At 45.3% G+C, this 19,013-nt stretch overlaps 1 protein-coding gene across 1 annotated transcript; it reads right to left on the reverse strand.

The window, feature by feature from the left end:
* Positions 1 to 8,160: 8,160 nt before the first annotated feature.
* On the reverse strand, positions 8,161 to 17,130 carry WDR12 (WD repeat domain 12). The gene is made up of 12 exons (XM_084265764.1): positions 17,056 to 17,130; positions 15,895 to 15,989; positions 15,159 to 15,265; positions 13,824 to 13,939; positions 13,308 to 13,462; positions 12,552 to 12,597; positions 11,741 to 11,826; positions 11,399 to 11,539; positions 11,185 to 11,290; positions 10,157 to 10,289; positions 9,320 to 9,392; positions 8,161 to 8,612 (listed from the first exon to the last, which is right to left on the reverse strand). The coding sequence occupies exons 2-12, from the start codon at positions 15,934 to 15,936 to the stop codon at positions 8,535 to 8,537; spliced, it is 1,083 nt and encodes a 360-aa protein (XP_084121890.1). The 5' UTR covers positions 15,937 to 15,989; positions 17,056 to 17,130; the 3' UTR covers positions 8,161 to 8,534.
* Positions 17,131 to 19,013: the final 1,883 nt, after the last annotated feature.

The following is a 19,013-nucleotide window of genomic DNA, read 5'->3' on the forward strand; positions in this document are numbered from 1 at the left end:
CTAATGTAGGAGAGATGTTAGTGACCAGAGCTGGTGCTTATCACTTGAGCATCAGCTGTGCTTCCTCTCTGTTTACCCTGTTCTTGAGAAGCTTGGTAATTCTTCTAAAGGTGAGGGGAAAACTTAGTAGCAGAGACATTTGCAGAATAAATGTGGATGATGAACACATGTGTGAACATGTCTGCTCTCATGGCCCTGCTGTCATAATGTAGTCAGTAATGTATGTGGGAAGAGAAGGGCAGTGGCACCTGGAGTGTCTGCTATGTTGGGACACATTAGCCTAAAGGTCAAAACCTGACATATTTAAAAGGAGATGTTTGCACCTCCTTGATCTTGGTGTCCCTGTGAGGAATAAGGAACGAGTTGCTTTCCTTGTAAAGCACGGAGTGGGTGGTAGAAAAGGAGACTAAATGGCAAGAAGCTACTACTGCAGAGGGGAATAGAAAAGCTTATCTTTCTCTCTAACCTTTTACAGTAGCAGTCCCACAAATGGCTGTGTCATAATTTAGAAAAATTAATTAGAGAAAATCAGTGGTGAAAGCAGTACTCGAGCCAGCAAAGCAAAATGATTAACCTCAAATGTGTGCCAAGATATGGGATACAATCCAGACATCCCAAAACGGAGAGTATTTTTCGGTTACTGCACTAGGCTGCAGCAAGCTTAGACGAGGTTGGAAATGGAGATTCCTTTCTTTTAAACAGACTTCTCTGGCACATAGGCTAATATTGTTCTTCTCAAGAATGATCTGGTCAGATAAAATTTTCCATCTCATAATCCCATGTTCACATCTAGCAAGCAGGACTGTAGATACCGCAGAGACTCACGGGTGCAGGTGGCATGGTGCACAGGTACTAACTGATCTCCTTGCAAACGCGATGGCGGCTTTTTAATGTGACACTCAGGACAGCTGACTACTGACTGGTAAAACTGAAGTGGGGAACTGATCTCTTCACCTTCTCATCTTTGGTGGGTTCATACTGGATTCTGTGGCATCAGTATCTCAGGCAGCATTTTTCATACTAAACATCTATTGTTTTCATTCCTCTGTTTAGATAGATTGGATTAGAAGGGGAGAAGAACCATCATCTCCTTCTCCTCAATCTTCCCCAAAGCTTAGTTACTACGAAAACAAATCTCACTTGTTTTCTTCCAGAAAAGGCTTTGCTGACCTACAGTATTTGATTTTTTTGGAAACTGGTTCTGACTTGATTTTCAGCTACACCGACATACAAGATCTAATTACTGTTAAATTGCACTCAGCTAGGCTGCATCTAAGCTCTGTAAATCTGTATTAAGTCCATTGATTTTGATAGGCTTTGCTGTCTAAACTGACATGCTCTGGAATTACAGCAGTGTAACTGAAACCAGGATCTGTTTCAATCTGTGCTGTTTAGATCGAGGAAACATTTTGTTCAGTATTTTAACTGCAGAAGGCAACTACTGGCCATAGTGCAGATTCCTGAAAAGCAACAGAGACGATTGACTGAGGGGCTGTGTATGCTTTAAAACCTAAGGGCAAAACGTGGTGGTGGTGGTATTCTTGTAGTCGTCATCGTCGCTGCTGCTACTGCTGTTGTTGTTTTAAATGCTGTGGATATAATAAGAGGACCACTTGCACACTGATGCAAGGTGGAAAAAAGGTCTTTTGTTTAATACCAAGAACTATATTCAATCTCTATTCCAAGTATTAGAAGTCTGCTGCCAGCAAATTCCAAAACCTCATCCTATGCACAAAGTCCACCAAAATACTGAACGAACAATCCAAGATCTGCCAAAAGATAAAATCCCTCATCTGAAATTGAGAGTGGAGGAGACAAAGATCACCGTGATCTTACAAGTACACAAACAGATCTGGTCTCTGATGGAACTCTGTGAAATGATGTCAGGCTTTGACTTCCTGAATTATTTTATTTTTTCTTTAAAAAGATTACAAAGAGCTCCCAAATTTGTATGACCCTTCCAAGATTCGGACTAAAGCTGACACAAAACTTGAGATGCAAAAGATGGAAAATAAATGGAAATTTTTGCTTTTTAAATTGGAAATGACTCTACTTAACCAGGGGAGATTGGGAAGCAGATGTTTGTTGTGAATCCGAAGCACATGGTAGCATGAACAGCTCTTCTGCAAATGCACACCCCTGCCATGCCTGCCAGACTTGGTTCAAAGTACATGTTTACAGCAGATGCCTCTGGGTGTCTGCATCCGCTGTCCGACCAGCAGTGTGCATTCAGGCTTAGAATCACACAAATGGGGGGCTTAATCACCCAGTAGCCATCAGTGGTGCAAATATTTTGGAAAAGGCATGTGTAGCTGCTTTGTTGTTGCCTTCTCCCCATCCCCAGACAAGCCCTGTGTGACAGAACTGTCCTGGCTGCCAGTCTCAGCAGTAAGGCTCTGGTTAATGCAAGACACTGGGAACGGCCAAGCTGTTCCTCCTGTGTGCAGGGGTGTGTGTGGATGCAGCAAGGGCACCAATGAGCCTGGGGAACCATTTAAAAAAAGTTCTCCTCCTTGATGTCAAATTGATTCAGAAAACAATAATGCAATTCCAACACTAGATACTGTTTTTTGAGTGGCTCAAACAATACAAATGGCTGAGACTGCCCTGTTGACAGAAATTAATGCTTGTTAGTGGCAGGAAGAATGATGCCATTGTCCTGTATTCATGTTTCACATATAAGTTCACACTGACACTGCTTATCTCTAAGTTTATCTCTAATTTGGCATCCAGGTCTGCATCAGATGTTGCCACACACTCATGTTTGTCCTTTGCTGAGCTTGTTTCAGTTTCCAGGATTTCTTCTACGTTTTGTTGACTGCTGGCTGGGCTTTTGACCTGTCTGGTGTGCAGAAATCCCTGAAATAGCTCTGTATGTCCACATACAGTGTAACAACCACAAATGTTTTTCAACAACTGGGATACAGACAGAGTTAAAGGAGAGCAGCTAATTCAGTGAGCGTTTCCTGAATGCTCTTCCAAGTGATCTCAACTTTCAGAAGCAGTTTACAGCAGCTCTGGTCTGATGACTGGAGATCAGAAACTTCCCTAATGTAAATGTATAGACCAGAGACGACAGGGAATGTGACGAGTGGGATCCTTTTGCATAAGCAATCTAGATTATTGGGATGTTTTGCTGTATCAAAGTTTGGCAGATAGTATTGCTCCAGCCAGTTCTCCATTAATTCTGCTTTGCATTCAGAGAGGGCTCCAAGCATTTAAAGAAATGTCTCTGCTTAAATTTTAAGCTGAATCTCTCAGTAGCAAGCACAAAGTATTTATTTCGATGTTTGTTTACTTTTGCAGGCATTTAAACTCCTACTGATCCCCTGTTGGTCAATAGGCTACTAGTTGCCCAGTGGAACAAACTGCAAAGATATGTAACACTGACATTTTAAAGTTTTGAACGTGAATTTTGTAACTGATCCAGAAATTTGTGGTTTTGTGGTGTGAGTTACTTTTTCAGCATTCCAGGCAGGAAATCTCTTGATCTGGCTTGGTAGACTCATCCAGACTGAGCAGCTGTCTCTTCTACACTGGATTCAGCCTCTGAAAAGCCACTCATTTCATGCAGTTTACAGGATAATTTAGATTTGTTTGCTTGACGATTAATTTTAACCCAGGTTTCGCTCCTAATTTGACTTCAGTGCCAATGTGCTTATAAATAAAACATAACTGGTGATTCTACCTCATCAGGGCTCTTTTGGCGGGTTGAGTGGTAAGAGAAGCTACTGTAACTTGTTGCTGTCTGAGCAGATAATCTGTGCAGCTCGCTGTATCTGTCTGTTTCTCTTCCCCAGGTTGGCCAGAGCCAGCTGTGGGAAAGCAGGAGCTGGTGCTGGGGTTTGCACCAGGCTGCTGTGAGACGCTTTGGGTTGTCTCAGCCTTTAACTACCGAGCAGAGGCGCAATGGGGATAGTGTGACAGGGCAACCTGCCATGATGATGTGTACTCAAAACATACCCAGTAACAACTTATAGGTAAACACTGAGTAATCCTACTAAAGGTGAATAACTTCCTTTTTTTTTTTTTTTCCTTTTTTAACCGAACAAAACCACAACAGAATGAACAATAGTGTCACATGAAGAAGGGTGATAATCCGTAGGCTGTATTCACCCCTGGCTGGGGCGTGTGAGGGCAGCTTGGCAGCCCTGTTCTGGCAGGGTAGAAATTAGATCCAAGTCAAGTGTGGTGACCTCCGAGTTTGCACTAAGTATTTAATCTGAAAAAACCCTTCTCCTTTCCCACAGCAGGAAATTTCAGTGACGTCATGGAATAGATCTGCCCAAATCTGATATACCACTTCTTTTCTTTTTTTAAATTTTTAAAGAAACATCTTTAGACTCGTGCAATCTCAGAAATAACTTTATAGACTGAATTACTTAACTGTGCTGAGAAAACCATTAAAACTTCTGAAATTCTTAAACTTATATCCATATTTAAGTAACCAGTTGATCACTAATAGAACTCAGATACTCTTAGCAATGCAAGAAAAGTGTATTTTTCCTGTGGGATGTATCTGCAGAAGCATATATAGCACTTTCTGTTGCAGAAATGTCACAAAAATGTAGTAGAAAACCTTGTATCTCAGGAGCTTTGGTTAAAAGTGTAGTCCCTTTTCTACACAAGTTGTTTTGTTTGGGGTTTTTTTCTTCCAAGCTCTGTGAGATTTTTAATTGAAATTGTAGGAGCAATTTTAGGTATATGTAGTTAGATCTAATGTATGTGTGTGAAATACAGGGAAATAAATGTTTATACTGGAAATTTATCAGCCTATACAAAACTTCACATAAATTTATTTTCTTTAAGGAGAAACCTCACCACCAGACTGCGCTGTATATCGAAAGGAATAGGCAGAGCAGGGCCGACAGGAGATCTGCATCCTTGCCCCAAACTCAGTGATCATCCAAACTCCTCAAAATTGCAGCTGAAGATACCCACGGTCTCCTGCCAGCCTGTCCTCTCTCCTCACCCGTGCCTCCAGAGCAGGTGTGTGCCCCTCCGCAGCTACCACCAGGAGAAGAGTGTCCAGCAGTGAAGCATTTGCCTGGGGAGCAGGTATCTGAGCTGAGTTTGGGGCATCTCCAAGCTGTGACCAGCATGTGTGCAGAGGCTGCCATCCACAGTGCTGTGGGTGAGGTGGTGTGCCCTTCCCTGGTGGGGGTCTGGATGGGTTGTGAAGGTGCTGATCTTGTGGGTGGTGCCACAGTGAGCGGCATCACGCCAGACTGACTGAGGCTGGGTGTCACTTTCCCCGGAACATTTAAGAGTTTCCTTCCCCCTGTCCTTGTTTTTAATCCAATCTCCTGTTGGAGAGGAGGCTGAGAAACTAAATATTAAAAAAATAAACAAAATGCCTACAAGAGAGAAGGAACAGTTATCTGCCAGGGCTGGGTGCAGGGAAGTGGTGGCAGTCATCCAGAAGCAAAGATGAAAGCCTCAAAGCAAGAAGCTGACAGGGCCAGCTAGGGAAAAGCAAACACCTGAACAGAAACGGGTGTGTGGCACTACACCGAGGGCCAAGCTGGTCCCCCCACCCCAGTCTGAAGTTTTAACATGTGTCTTCCTGCACAGTGGTGTGTGAGCTGTGCTGAGAGGCAGTGTATGTATGTGTGCTGAAGTTAACAGTTTACACCAGGTGTCAGTGCCAAATGAGAAGATGAAATAGAACAACTTATTGCACAACCTTTCAAAAACCTAACCCATCCCCACTGATACAAAAAAAATTCATAAAGCTTGAAGTAGTTGATTTTGACTTTATCCCCCCCACTGGTAGAATCACTTCAATGTTTAAGGAAAACTGGCTGTTGGTACATAAAAGTTCTTTGCTGTTCTGTATTAAGCTACCAGGGCACCACGAATATGCAGAAACAGTTGGGTGGGGTTCTTTTTGGAGGGGAAAATATTTTTCTGAGTAGAATCACTTGTCAGCAACTTGATTCTGGAACACCAAGTTTGGTTTTGAGTCAATTATGTTGCAGTTTTAAAATCAGCTCGTGCTGGCCACATCAATTTCACAACACCATTTTAAATGAAAGAACTGTGCATTTGGAGGAAAAAGGTATTCTTATTTAAATGTTTCAATCAGGATTACAGAACCTCCAAAGAATTGTCACTCAGACAAATCTAAAAAGTATTTTTGTAGGGTCTGGGATAATTTATAGACAGTGGCAATACAGATGCATTCTGAAACTGTCGTGCTGGTATTACCTCATAATGGGGATATGGTTGCTTAGCTGCTTTTTTCTGACACAGTACTTCTCCAAATAAGAGAACCTGAAGTAGGAGAGGGTATAAAAACCATCCTGTTTCTGAACTAGTTACACCCTGTATATTTACTACAGGGGAGAAGTGTAGCAGATCAGCGGATGCAGTGTTTGGAACTGAAATGCAAGCTGCCATTTCTTAAGTTTTAAATGATATTAACCTTTCTAAGCTAAAGTGACAGTCCCAGGGAGGGGACCTTTTCAAAAGTGTGGTTTAGATCTTTTTGGGAAGGCGAGAAAACTATTTAAGGTTACCTACCTTGCAGTCAGGACCCATGACACACATGCATATAAGAAAAACCATTTACTTCTATCAGCTATTTAATTGGCTGGAGGTGCACCACAGCTGTCTGTCTTACAGACAGGTAAAATACCACAGGAATTCTGAAAGCATAAACCCAAGAGTAACACGGATGCTTCTTGGAATACACAAAATAACTGAAGCCTGTAGATTAAATGGTCACTGAAGGATCGACGAGAAATGAAGCAAACTAATTTCCAAACTTCCATTACTGTCCTGTTTTCCACTAAAATAATCTCAAAACTTTACTTAGCCAAGACCTACAAAATTCAGGTATACTGGAGAGTAAGGATTCCCTTAAGAGAATATTACTCCCCTTTCTGTCTTAATACAAAAATACTGATTTTTAGAACTCTTATGAATATTAGGCCATGGATTACTAGAACAGACTGGTATATCCATAAATGTGTGTGTGAAATTACACCAATCTGTAACAGTAGGGAGGGAGGAAGGATTGCTGCATGTTCCAGCACATCCTAAATGCTTTGGATTTTGGTAGGTTTACAAAACAAAGTTATTCACACCACATTTACAAGTTACAGTTTGTGGAGTAAATAGAAGGTTTTAAAAGGAATTCCTGTTTTAAAGGAATATAGTTTAAGTAAGAGAATATAAATATATAAAAGAATTTTAGTTGCTCTATATTCTTATATATAAGAATATTAGTTGCTCTATTAAGGTATGACTAGTGTTTACTTCTTTAGAAAAGATGAAGCACTTACCAAGAACTTGCACATGGATTAACAAGACAATGGCAAACTAATTAATTCCTTGTAAGCAGCATTTGTAAGTAAAGGTTAGTCTGTAATTTGCAGAACATCACTTGCAGAGCCAAGGGGTCAGAGATCCTTCCCCTGCTCCCTTGCTGTTCTCTGTAGTTTTGCTGTTCTGGCATTTCCTAAAGAGCTTTCTCAGAACTTCCCATGTTGTAAACCTGGAGGTCAGAGTTTTCACTCTTCGAAGACAAACTAACACCCTTGCAATTTAGGCATTTCACTTGATTGTGCTGTACTAGTCTCATGTTTACTGAAGGCTGAGATGTTGGTTTCCATTTTATTAAACTATGTGCTCACTGACCATCACATACATGGCATCTAACAAACTGCAGGAGTAGCTTTTTCATGTAAATGCTGATTGAAAAGCAAGACCACCAGCAGAGAAAATTGACATTTGGATAGTATTTGTCCTCTATCAACCCAAAAGCTATTTAAACTCTTTTGTATCCATTCTTTCTAGGAACAAATTAATTTTTCTTCAGCCTCCTGTATGATCTTCCACTTCTATCTAGACATCTGCTGCTTTTTAGAAGTAAGATACCACATTAGTTTGCTGCAACCTAAGATGTACTGTGGCAAGGCAGAGATGTTCTTATCACAAACTTTACAGCAACAAAAACATGGAGTATTTAATCTGCTGATAAATCTGCCAATTTCCTTCCTATCCTACCATTCACCCTGCAACATACTAACTCTTCATCCTAAAATGAGAAGTCTTCATCAATTAAGGACCTAATCATAAGAACTGCTAACAGCCATGCTGTGTGGAGAGCTGAAGTCTGATTTTTATCTGAAGCAGAGCACTAAACCAATGGACTGTAGATAAAAGCTTTATTTTTTTTTCAAGGGAAAGCAGATAAACTCAAAATAATTTAGTCCAGTAATTTTTCTGTATCAGGAACAGTTAACTTCTTATTAAAAGGGCTAAACACTTAGTCATTTATAAGTTGTTAACAGAAAGCCATCAAAAAGGGAGGAAACACCCTTTGCTTTTTTCATGTTCATTAACTGCTTGCTGCCCTTTTTCTGTGACAAACTAGGTTACCAACACAAAAACCAGGAATAGCAGTGCTCTGAGCAACAAAAACCTCCTTTCTTCAGATGTTGGCTGTGAAAGGTGTTAACAGAATGTGACTGCTGCTAAACTTTTTTTTTTTAATATTTTTTTTAAAGTCTTCTTGCTGCTGACCTTCATGCTCCAACATCAGAGGCTGTAGCTGGGTATCTGTAGCAATACAGCTTGTTGTCTGCACCTCCACTCAGTAGCAACTGATGAGAGGAAAAGAAAACTCTAATTAATATCAGAACAAAGCATGAAGTAGAAGACTGCAATTTTTCTTTCCTCTGAAGACATAAAAAGTAGTGAATAATGAACTATTAATACATGACTAAAACCAAGAATGAAAGTGCAGAACCACACTTGTTCCTTCTCCTCCCCCTAAAATTACAAGCAGTTTTTGCAGGAAAATTTCTGAAGCTTTTTCCTGCCTTGTCCTGAGAACAGGTGCCACACTGAGAATCTTGAACATCAACAAAATTTTCCCCCTTTTCATACGTGTGTATTACCACTGCAGCAGCAAAACATCTGGCTAGAGAGGATTATAGTTCCCCCTTCTATATGCACTGCCATGCCCCAGCTGCCAGGACACACTGCTGCTTTAGTCTCCATGGCAGCAAGTGGTACCTTGGAACATATATGGCCCTGCTCTCGGGTCCTTGCCTAGACTATCAGTGTAATGCCTACTTAATCCTGCAGAGCTTAAACTCCCATCCTACTCCTCTGCACAGCACTGGGAAGTGCTGCAGGGCGTGTGACAGGAACGCCCAGTTATCAACCCAGTATCGACCACAGCACAAATAAAACTTCCTGTTCTCTTCTGTCTTTAACCATAAAGGAAGAAAATAGTCCATGACTGCTTTTACCCCTCTTCCTCACCACCCTGCATGTAAGTCAAGTAACTCCTTCAGATTCTTACCCCTGCTTCTGTCCAGTCCACACACAAAACCTTCTCTTCATGAGCAGCCAAGTCGTAGAGAGGAGCTTTGCAACTGGTAAAACACAAGTATTTAGTCACTTGTTGGAGGTTACATGAACAATCACAGACCCCAAAATTGGTCCCTTGAGGAAATCCCATCACTGCTATCAAACAGATGTGGTGTAGCAGTTTCTGGGAGTACAGGTATCTCCCACCTGTGCTCTTCAAGAGCTGATCACACCCTGCGTCCCCAAAGAGAAAAGCTGCAACACTTTTCACCTGCTTGGAAACTATCTCAAGACTGAAATTTAATCAATCTGCTAGTTAGGAACAGTTTATTATACAGTTTCCTTCTTCCATGTGTGGATGCTGCTCAACTGTGTGTGTGTTCCAGAAAAGCCGTTTACATCTTCTGCATGCAAACCAGTTCATCGCTTGGAAATTTTTAAGAAAAGATCTGAAAAGAGTATTACCAAGCCTAACCTCACACTGTTAGGCTTGTTCCTTAGGAAGGGAATGTGTTCAGCTCCTTACAACACAGGAACAGTTAGCAGGCCGCCTGCTGTTCTGAATCCCAGGAGCAATAGAACGTTACGGTTGCTGCCTTCTGCCTGTTAGTGCCGGTAAGCCCCGCATTAGAACACCACACCTGTTAAGCAGACTGCAAGCATCTTCCTTCTTTTCTTTATATGCTTGTCTCTTAAAAACTAGAGGATTTTCATGAATGCCACAGGAGCTTCCAATGAATATCTAAGACTGCTTCTGCTATTTCATTAGGCTAACTGGCCCTGTAAGCTTACATGCCTTTCAACAGCAATGAACATGTGTTTATTTTACCTCCTTGTGTCCCACAGCTTCACAATGTTGTCCAGGGAACCAGAGATCAGCTGATGCTCATGGGTAGGTGACCACTTCACAGATGTCACCCAGCCTGTGTGAGATGTCAGAGACAGCAGAACCAAGGAGCCATCTGAACAGAAAGAAGAGAATAAAAAGACATCAGTAGATGCTGACTGAAACTGGCACTGTGAAGATTTGTACAAAATCTGGTGAGAAAAGTGGTCAGCAACATATTTCTGTACATGGTAAGTGCTTCCCCCACTAGTAATTCCAAACCCAAAAATGGAAGTGAACTTTCAAGAAAGCAAACAAAAAGTAAGTCACACAGGTTGGGGGGGACACAACACACCCATCAACAAAACAGAAAATACATTTTCTTGTCACTAAACTATTTTCAAACATTTCAGAAAAAAGCAAACAAATGCTTTTATTGTTAATGAGTAAGAAGGCAATACTGTTGAAGGCTGGATTTAGATTTAGAGAAGCCAAACTAGTAAACATGTCTATGAAATACATCTGGTAAGCTCAGTCAAGAGCCATCTGCAATCCTGTCAGACGTGGCAGGGCTGCATTGTAACAGAGTGACTGCTACTTCGCTGTAACGATGGTTATAGAATCACAGAATTGTAGGGGTTGGAAGGGACCTCGAGAGATCATCGGGTCCAACCCCCCTGCCAAAGCAGGGACATATCAGGTGTCGAAACGGGTCTTGAATATCTCCAGTGAAGGAGACTCACCAACTTACGTGTGAACCTTACAAAAAAATAGCTCAGGCCTCCAACTATACTGGGGAACATTCACTAGTAAGTTAAAAAAAAAATGAGGGTGGGGAGAAAGTTAGTTTTCTTAATTATTGCAAAGTCTTGCACCACAAAACACTGATGTAATCTTTTTATTTAATAAAAGCCCCCAAATGGCTCATTTCAAGCAGAGGGACCAGAAGACAGTTTGTGTGATGTCTCTCAACAGAAGAGGTTCTGATTTTGAGAACACAACTTTGAGAACATGTTGTGCTTTAGCTTTACCTTTGCTGCGGGGGTCCCACAGTCTGATATGCCTGTCTGTGCTCCCGGATGCGAGGCGTCGACAGAGCGGTGAGTAGGAGACTGAATTAAACACTTTGTTCCCTGTCTGTCAGGAGAGAAAATGGAACCTCTAAGAGAGGAACTACTGTTTTGTGCGCTTTTTGCTTTGAGCTGGACTTCAGCTGCACCTACAGAGAAAGTATCATGGTCTCACCAAAGTCGATTTGAGATCCCCAGTCTCAGCATCCCAGAGTTTAATGGTGTGGTCCCACGACGCGCTGCAAATTTCTTCCGCATCTGACCACAGCACAGAGGAGACAGCTTCTGTGTGGCCAGAAAGGGTTGCCAGGGGAGTCTAGAATTTAAAGGTTGAGAGGACAATAGACTGAATACTGTCCCCAAACCCCTATTATTTCAACAAATAAAAGCATGTGTCTGATCAGCCTGACACACGTCACCAGACAGTTTCATAATAATCACTTTTAACAAAGAGAAATTATTTTCCGTAGTCACAGCTCTAAAATAAATCCCTGGACAAACCTGGAGCTCATCTTACCCTTGTTAGTCCTAACTGCTCAGTTTTCTGTTTCTTCCTTGGTCTGTTGGCTGCTTCTTCCATTTCGTCCTCTTCATCTGTAGGTACTGTGACAGAAGACAGTCAGAATCCATCTAGAGGTTTTCAACCTGCATTTCCCCATAAGTAATTAAGCAAACCCCTAACCTGTCTACAATGAATGAATATTTTAGCCTTACCACCTCTGATCAGGTCGGTATTATCTCTGTTCTGAGCAAAAGGAAAATGAACACAAATTCAGTGATATTCCCTAGGTCCCACAGTTTTAAAATGAAGTCCCAATGAATTTTTAAGGCCATCCTTACTTGTGGAAATTCCAACAGTAGTTCAGGTGTGTGATAAATGCAACACAGTGCCTACATATATAGTCCCAAACTGAAAGAATATGATTTGGAACAGTGAAAGCAAACATTTGGAGTGTGTAGGATTAGTCTAGATTTCTAGACAAGCCCTGGTCATCCTACTGTCCTCCATAGAAACAGGAAAAAACCCTCCAACCACACTTCTATAGAAGCCCATTAAAAATAAGAGGTCTATCTTCCGAATAAAATAAACATCAGCATACAGTTGATAACCATACCTGAAATTGTGTTACCAACTGAACCAGTAACTTACTATAGTGATGTACAGGCTTACAAAGCCTACAAACCCCCCCCAAAATTTCTAGCTTGCTTTAAATCTTAGTGGTTTGAGTTTTCTTAAGGAAAAAAGCATTCAGATATCCATCTTTCAGGCTGTACTAAGTACCGAGTTTTCTAGGAGAGGTGAGAATCCCAGCTTATGCTTATCTTACCTGCAGACCAGATCTTTAACATCTTATCCCAGGATCCACTGCAGAACTGCATGAATAGAAACATTTTCTTAAAAGTTGATCTGGACAGACCTTTAGGCCATACTAAATGCACCTCCTACTTGAAAACCTAACCAGTTGGTTTTAACACATGAATAACAGTACTAGGTTCAGAAAAAAGTATGTTTGGTATAGATCAAATCATTCTTTTTCCTTCCTTTTCAAGGAAAAAATATCTACAATGTGTCTCCTTGGTTTTATTTTAACCACTCTGCTACTAAGTCAGACTAGGAGTGACGATGCCACCTTTGGTGTGAGTGCTCTTAACTGCTGAATCCCTGGATAACAGGAAAGGACCTCTTCTGCCACCTGATTTTTCAAAGTGTCTCTCTGGAAATTTCTTACCCACCAAAATCAGATTTGAAAATAGTTCACTATAACATAAATTTCACATGTGTTAAAAGTAAAAATTTACTTAATAGTAAGTATTTTACTTCAGTCACAAAAGCCAAAACCAGCAGTATAATTGCTTGTGCACCTCAAGCTTTTTGTTGTATTAGAGGTTAATTGCATCACTGAGAAGATGGCCAGGCACTGATGTAGCACTCCTAACCCTCAACAACCACCACTTTCAAGAAGACTGGAAACTTATCAGTGTGTCACATACATGATATACCTCTGCAGGGACACAAAGGTGATTTTTGAGGTACTGGCTGCCAACATCCCAAAGCCAAAGGTTTCTTTCCAGGAGTCACTCACTTTAGTTCTCGTGCAATCAACAGCTATGGAGTCTACGCTCCCAGCGTGTCCCCTGCAGCAGTGAAGGGCTTTCACTTTGTTCTTCTCCACGTTCCACTCCCACAGCAGGACAGTTTGGTCCATGGAAGCGCTGAGTAACAGGCATGATAAGCTGTCTGAGGGAGAGAAAAAGTCACACTTGCACCCATCTCAGTTTTCCAAAGTCTTCACAAGTCTGCATATATTGTAGTCAAAGAAGAAACAGCAGATAGGGGACTCCTATATATGTTTACATTACGTTACAAATAATGTAAACAAACACACCAGTATTTGCTACCAAGGACTGCAAGGTGGATAAACAACATACATATTGAACTACTGCTGTTAAAGGACTGGTTTACTCACACAGTGACTTAATTTCTAACACCACGGAAATAACTGTAGTATTTAAGTAATTAAATAGTCATGGTTGAAGAATGCTGACATTTCTCCCCCAGTAAATCAAACTATTCCTACTCCCCATATATATAAACTGACCTTGCTTCACCCACGCCACATCCTTCACTACTTCTGTGTGCCCAGCTACTGTCATGATGGATTTCCCTTCCAAAGACCAGATTCGAGCAGTCTGATCGTAGCAGCCAGTCAGAATCCTGCAGGGTACAGAATTAGAAACATTACTGTCTTTAAAACCAACAGGGTTTTTTATAGGGAGGGTGGGGGGAAGGCCTCAACCTGAAAAAAACTGCATATTAATTGGTTACCTAAAATTAATTCAAAGAATAGCTACTTTGTATGTTAAAAAAAAAATAAAAGTTGCAATTGCAAGGCTACAAATATGATTAAGGGCCTGGAGCATCTGCCCTATGAGGAAAGGCTGAGTGAAATGGGGCTGTTCAGCCTTGAGAAAACAAGACTGAGAGGGGATCTTATTAATGTTTATAAATATCTCAAGTGTGGGACACAGGGAAATGTTCAGCCTCTTTTCAGTGGACTGTGGGGACAGGACAATGGGCAATGGCTGCAAGTTGGAGCACAGGAAATTCTGCACCAATATGCAGAACTTCATTTTCCCGGTGAGGGTGAGAGAGGCCTGGGACAGGCTGCCCAGAGGGGATGGGAGTCTCCATCTCTGGACATATTCAAGACCTGTCTGGATGCCTATGTGTGCGATCTGTCCTAAGCAACCTGTTTTGGCAGGGGGGTTGGACTTGGTCTCTTGAGGTCCCTTCCAACCACTACAATTCTGTGATTCAGGAGTACAAGCTAGAAAGAAAAGCGGTGGGAGTACTGCGTGTTCTGGTAGGTGAGACTTAAGATTGCTTACATAATTTAAAATAAAAGATAATGATATGTTACTAGAGGATCTCGAAGCGTTTTCAAAGAAATACAGGAACACTGCCTAGTTGACTGGAAAATGAGTGTGAAAATACAGTAGAAAGGGACAACCGTGTTTGTGTGGTTTTTAAAGAAAAGCTTTCCTTGCTGCTGCTGAATGCCACGTTTGAACCCAAGGGTTTAAGCTAAGATACAGAAACCTTGCTGTCCTTTAAGAGAAAGGACAGAGAATACCATCTGTGCTGCCCATTGGATCTTGACAGCATCTTGTGTGCAGAAACTCCAGCCACTTTCCCTTTGTTTTACAGCCACTGTCAGCATAGTGCAGACGTGTTAAAACTGAACTGCTTACAAACATGAGTAGCTCACTGACTTGACAGGTTAAAAAAACACAACTAAAACAGAGCAAAGAGGGGGGGAAAAAAAAGCATACAGCCCCAAAACCCAGGTTCTTCATGAGCCACAACACTACTGAGCCCCCTACACACAACAGCAGCCAGCAAGGCCAAACTTGGTGCTGCCTTGGCGCCGTACCATTCCTCGGTGGCTTGAACAGAGCTGATCCAGTCGTCATGGAAGATGCACTCCTCAGGCTGAGGTGCCATGTATTTCTCCACATACTCGATTTCCACCACTTCTTCCTGAGCACACAGACAAAACGCTTATTTAGCATGGTCTGGTTTTAGTTGGCAGCAGTCATATTTAATGGTAGCACAGTGCAAATACATTTACTGGGCAAGTATCTTGGCATCCATGTCCTCTGACACATTAGTGGAATTCATGTCTTTAAAATAATGTGTCTGAATTGTATTGCTTTCCATATTTTTATCAAGTTACTATTAATAGCAGGCTAGAAACAAAAGCAAGTAATTTTACTCTTTTCAGGTTCCTATGCTTCTGTATTTATGCATACAAAACTGGCATCTGAAATACTTCACAACATTTCCTAGAGGTACCAGTAACCTCCCCATCGTCCCTGATGCAACTAATACTGTAGGAGACAAAACTAAATCAACGGTGAACTGAGCAAGACAAGGATTTCCCCTCTGAACTGCGTACAGACAACAGACTGGATAGCAATGTTCTTCACACTGCTCAGTCCCGTACTCTCTAATCACTCTGCAGTTCAGAATGGGCTTAAACATACCGGGAATTCTCCTGGGGAAGTCAGAAGGGAAATAAAACTTGAGGAAGGGTATCTCCCTGTCAGCTTGAAGCAAACTGGCTCTAATCTACTGTCCAAGGTGGGGAGAAACTGAGTGTGACTCACCGTGGAGATGTTTTCCATTTCCATGTGCGTGACCAGGGGCATACGCAAGAACTGGCCATTGATAAGGAAGTCAAATTCCACATACTTGTGATCCACTGAAAGAAATTAGGAAAAGCCCAGGTACAGATGTCACTATTTATTTGATACCATCAAGAGCAGCATCATTCTGTGGCTGGTTTGGGAGAACTAAGCCAGGAAGGTTAAAAATTTAAAAAAAAAACCCCAAATAAAAAGCCCTCAACTACACAGTTGGTTCCCCCTCCCAGCTGTGAGTGGGCAGCCCATGAATTCCATGGGATTACAGGAAAACTTGCTGTTGGTGTTCAAAGACTTAAGTTTGCCTCTTACTGTTACCGTTCATTTCTAAATCCTTTTCTCTCTGCAGCTGCATCTAACCAAACCCCAGTGGTTCCATCCCTGTTCTGTACGGAGCTTGCCACAGCCACCCTGCACCCTCATCACTGCTGGCTACGGCCGTCACTGAGGCATCAATGGGAAGAACGTTCAGTTCGTGTTTGTCCCTCTGTGACGGCCCCACGTTTCCGTGAGGGCACTGAGCTGCCCCGTGAGCCCGTTTGCAGTTCCAGGGGTTGAAGTGCCTTGCAGAAGCCTCAGTGGGGTCTCGTTTCTTAGGGAAAACGGGACTTTTCAGCAACAGGCGCCCTTGCCCCGAAGGTCTGTCCCGCCAGTGAGGCCCCGCAGCTCTGGCAGAACGGCCGAGCTCTTGCCCATGAACCAAACCTTTCCTTGTATTAGTTCCTCTGGGCGGTTTTGGGGCACGCTGCCGTTCCCGTCTGCCGGGAAGGCTCAGTCTGCGGTGCTGGGCACACGCTGGTCCAGCCACCCGGCTACTGGCGTTCAGGTCAGGGTGCCCCGCTCGCACAGCCCGCCCGCGGGCCCCGGCTGACACCCAACCTCGCTGCGGGCCCGGAGTGCCGCTTCCCGTGGCGGCTGCACGCAGCTTCGCCTGGCCCGGCCCGGCCCTGAGCCGCCCCGCTTGCGGCGACGGGGCTGCTTCAGGCGAAACGTGAGCCTGGCGGCTGCCTGTACCCGACCTGCAGCCTGACGTCAAAAGCACGGCGATGACGCGAAAATCCGTCACCCCTTGGCAGAAGGGCTCTGAGGGAGCCGGCGCCCGCTCGTCCCCGCCACGGCACTTACCGTCGCCGGCCGCCAGCAGCTTGTTGATGAGGTGGCTGAGGTCGGTGGTCTCGGAGGCCGCGGGCACCGAGAAGGGCACATCCTCCACGGCGTACCTACGGGCACACGGCGCCGTTACCGCCCTGCTCTAGCCCCGTCCCACCCCCCGCGCCTCGGCGCGGTCGCGCGGCCCCTCACCTGCGGTTCTCGGTGCGGAACCGCGCCGTGAGCTGCGCCGTGCGCTGCGCCATGCTGCCGGTCCCGTCCCCGACCACGTGCTGCCGCTAGCCGCGCCCGCGCGCGCGGGGCACCGCCTCCCGCCCACCCGCGCGCCGGCCCGGCCGCGGCCCCTTCCCCGGCCCGGCCCTGGCCGCGCGCTGCCGCTGCGCCACGCGGCCGGCGGCGGATTGCGGCGGGCTGACCGCTGAGACCGCGAGGCCCGGCATGCCGCGCGCGCGCCCCGGCCCGCGAGACACGGCTCCCGAGAAGCCTCGCGCCGCCACCTTCCCGGCGCCCCCCGCGCGCGCGCCCCCTCCCACCTGCAGGGTGGTGCGCGTGCGCCGAGGGGCGGGCTGCATGGCGGCGCCAGCGGCAGCCGGGGTGAGGTAGGGTATGGAGCTCCTTTGGGTCCTCTGCCGGGGTCGCTGCGGGTTGGGCCGCGTCACATCGCGCCGCGCCGCGCTGCGCTCTTCCCCCGGAGCGGCGGGCGGGCCCCGCGCTTGCCTGTCCCGCTCTCCCTACCCGGGAGCTGTGGTGCGGGGGGTGTGACCGGGCGGCGGGGGCAAGAGGCGCAGGGGGTAAGGTTGTCCCCCACGGCGCTGGGGTCTGGGGGCCGCTTTCCGTGGGGCACTCGCAGGCTCTTGCGCAGCTAGAGGGGTCCGGTGCTTGGCGCTCGCCGCACACCTGGCCGACCCGGGCCGGGCGGGGCAGCGGAGTCCGCGGTAACGGCTTCGCTGCCGTGGCGGAGATCGGCTCCTCGTGTGCGGGCGGAGCCGGCGCGTGCGGGATGCCGGCTGCCGGCGGCGTCTTCTCGGTGTAACTTGGGCTGTGTCGCTTTGCGCGGCAAGTTACGCGGCAGTAATAAACTTCCCACGAGCGGGAAGGCGGCGGGCTCTGAGAGAAGGGGATCTGCTGTTCTGGGGAGAGGGCTACTCGCCGTAGCGTGGGGTTTTCCTGCCTCCTTAGCCGCTCCCGTGGCCTCACGGGGTAGCGACCGGGTCGGGGCACCGCCCGGTCTGGAGTCCTGCTGTTCGGTCACGCTGCACCTCGTCTCTTTGCTAACCCTGCTTGCGGGACGGGACGCTATGTGTTGCAGCCGCGCTTCCCGCGCGTCCGTGCTCGCTGCTCAGAAGCGGCCTCGCCTGGGGACTCCCCGGACCCTCCGCGCTCCCCTCGCAGGCTCTGCCCGCCCGTCCCTGAGGGGCGAGCCGAGTGTCGCGCCAGGCAGGAGCCGGTGCAGAGCGCGCCGGCACCCCTGTGCCTGAGGTGCGGCTGTGCCCTCATTCCCTCCCTGCTGCGCTTCGTGACGGCGGCAGAGGAATGCCGTCAGAGGCAGCTTTTCCAGAGAGAGCCCGTTTGGTTGTTGGAAACTGTGCAACTGTCTTAACTCTTCTCATAAAGCTTCTGAAGCGTCCCAATGGACAACCCCGAAGCGACTGCTGGTGAGGCGTTCGGCTGCCTGTGTTTCCTGCCGTGAAGTGTGAACTAAAACCATGGGGAGTGTTGCTGTCAGAAATGCTAAAGCCATGAAGTTACACGCTCAATCCTTGTTTTTTTGGGTTTTTTTTTGTTTTTTTAAATTACCTTTACTTTTCAGTGACACTGCGTTGAAAACTTGAAGCTTGAAAAGTGTAAGAGAATTCCCAGCCTCCTGCCCCAGCAGAGGACTCCTCGGTAGAATGTCCTCAGGGTCACCACAATGGAGTTACCTCTTTTTCACAGCTTAGGTTTCTTCTTAGAAGCAAAATCTTGCACTGTTG

This window comes from Gallinula chloropus (genome assembly GCF_964237585.1).
Source record: "Gallinula chloropus genome assembly, chromosome: 5".
Lineage (NCBI taxonomy): Eukaryota > Metazoa > Chordata > Aves > Gruiformes > Rallidae > Gallinula > Gallinula chloropus.

Bases quoted from the DNA above. Each gene is read 5' to 3' on its own strand.
- WDR12 (XM_084265764.1), bottom strand. From the start codon at position 15,936: ATGCCCCTGGTCACGCACATGGAAATGGAAAACATCTCCACG. The intron at 11,291-11,398 runs GTGAGACCATGA...CTCTCCTGACAG, and splicing joins GGGATCTCAAATCGACTTTG to ACAGGGAACAAAGTGTTTAA. The intron at 9,393-10,156 runs GTAAAATAAACA...GTGTTTTACCAG, and splicing joins AAGCTGTGGGACACAAGGAG to TTGCAAAGCTCCTCTCTACG.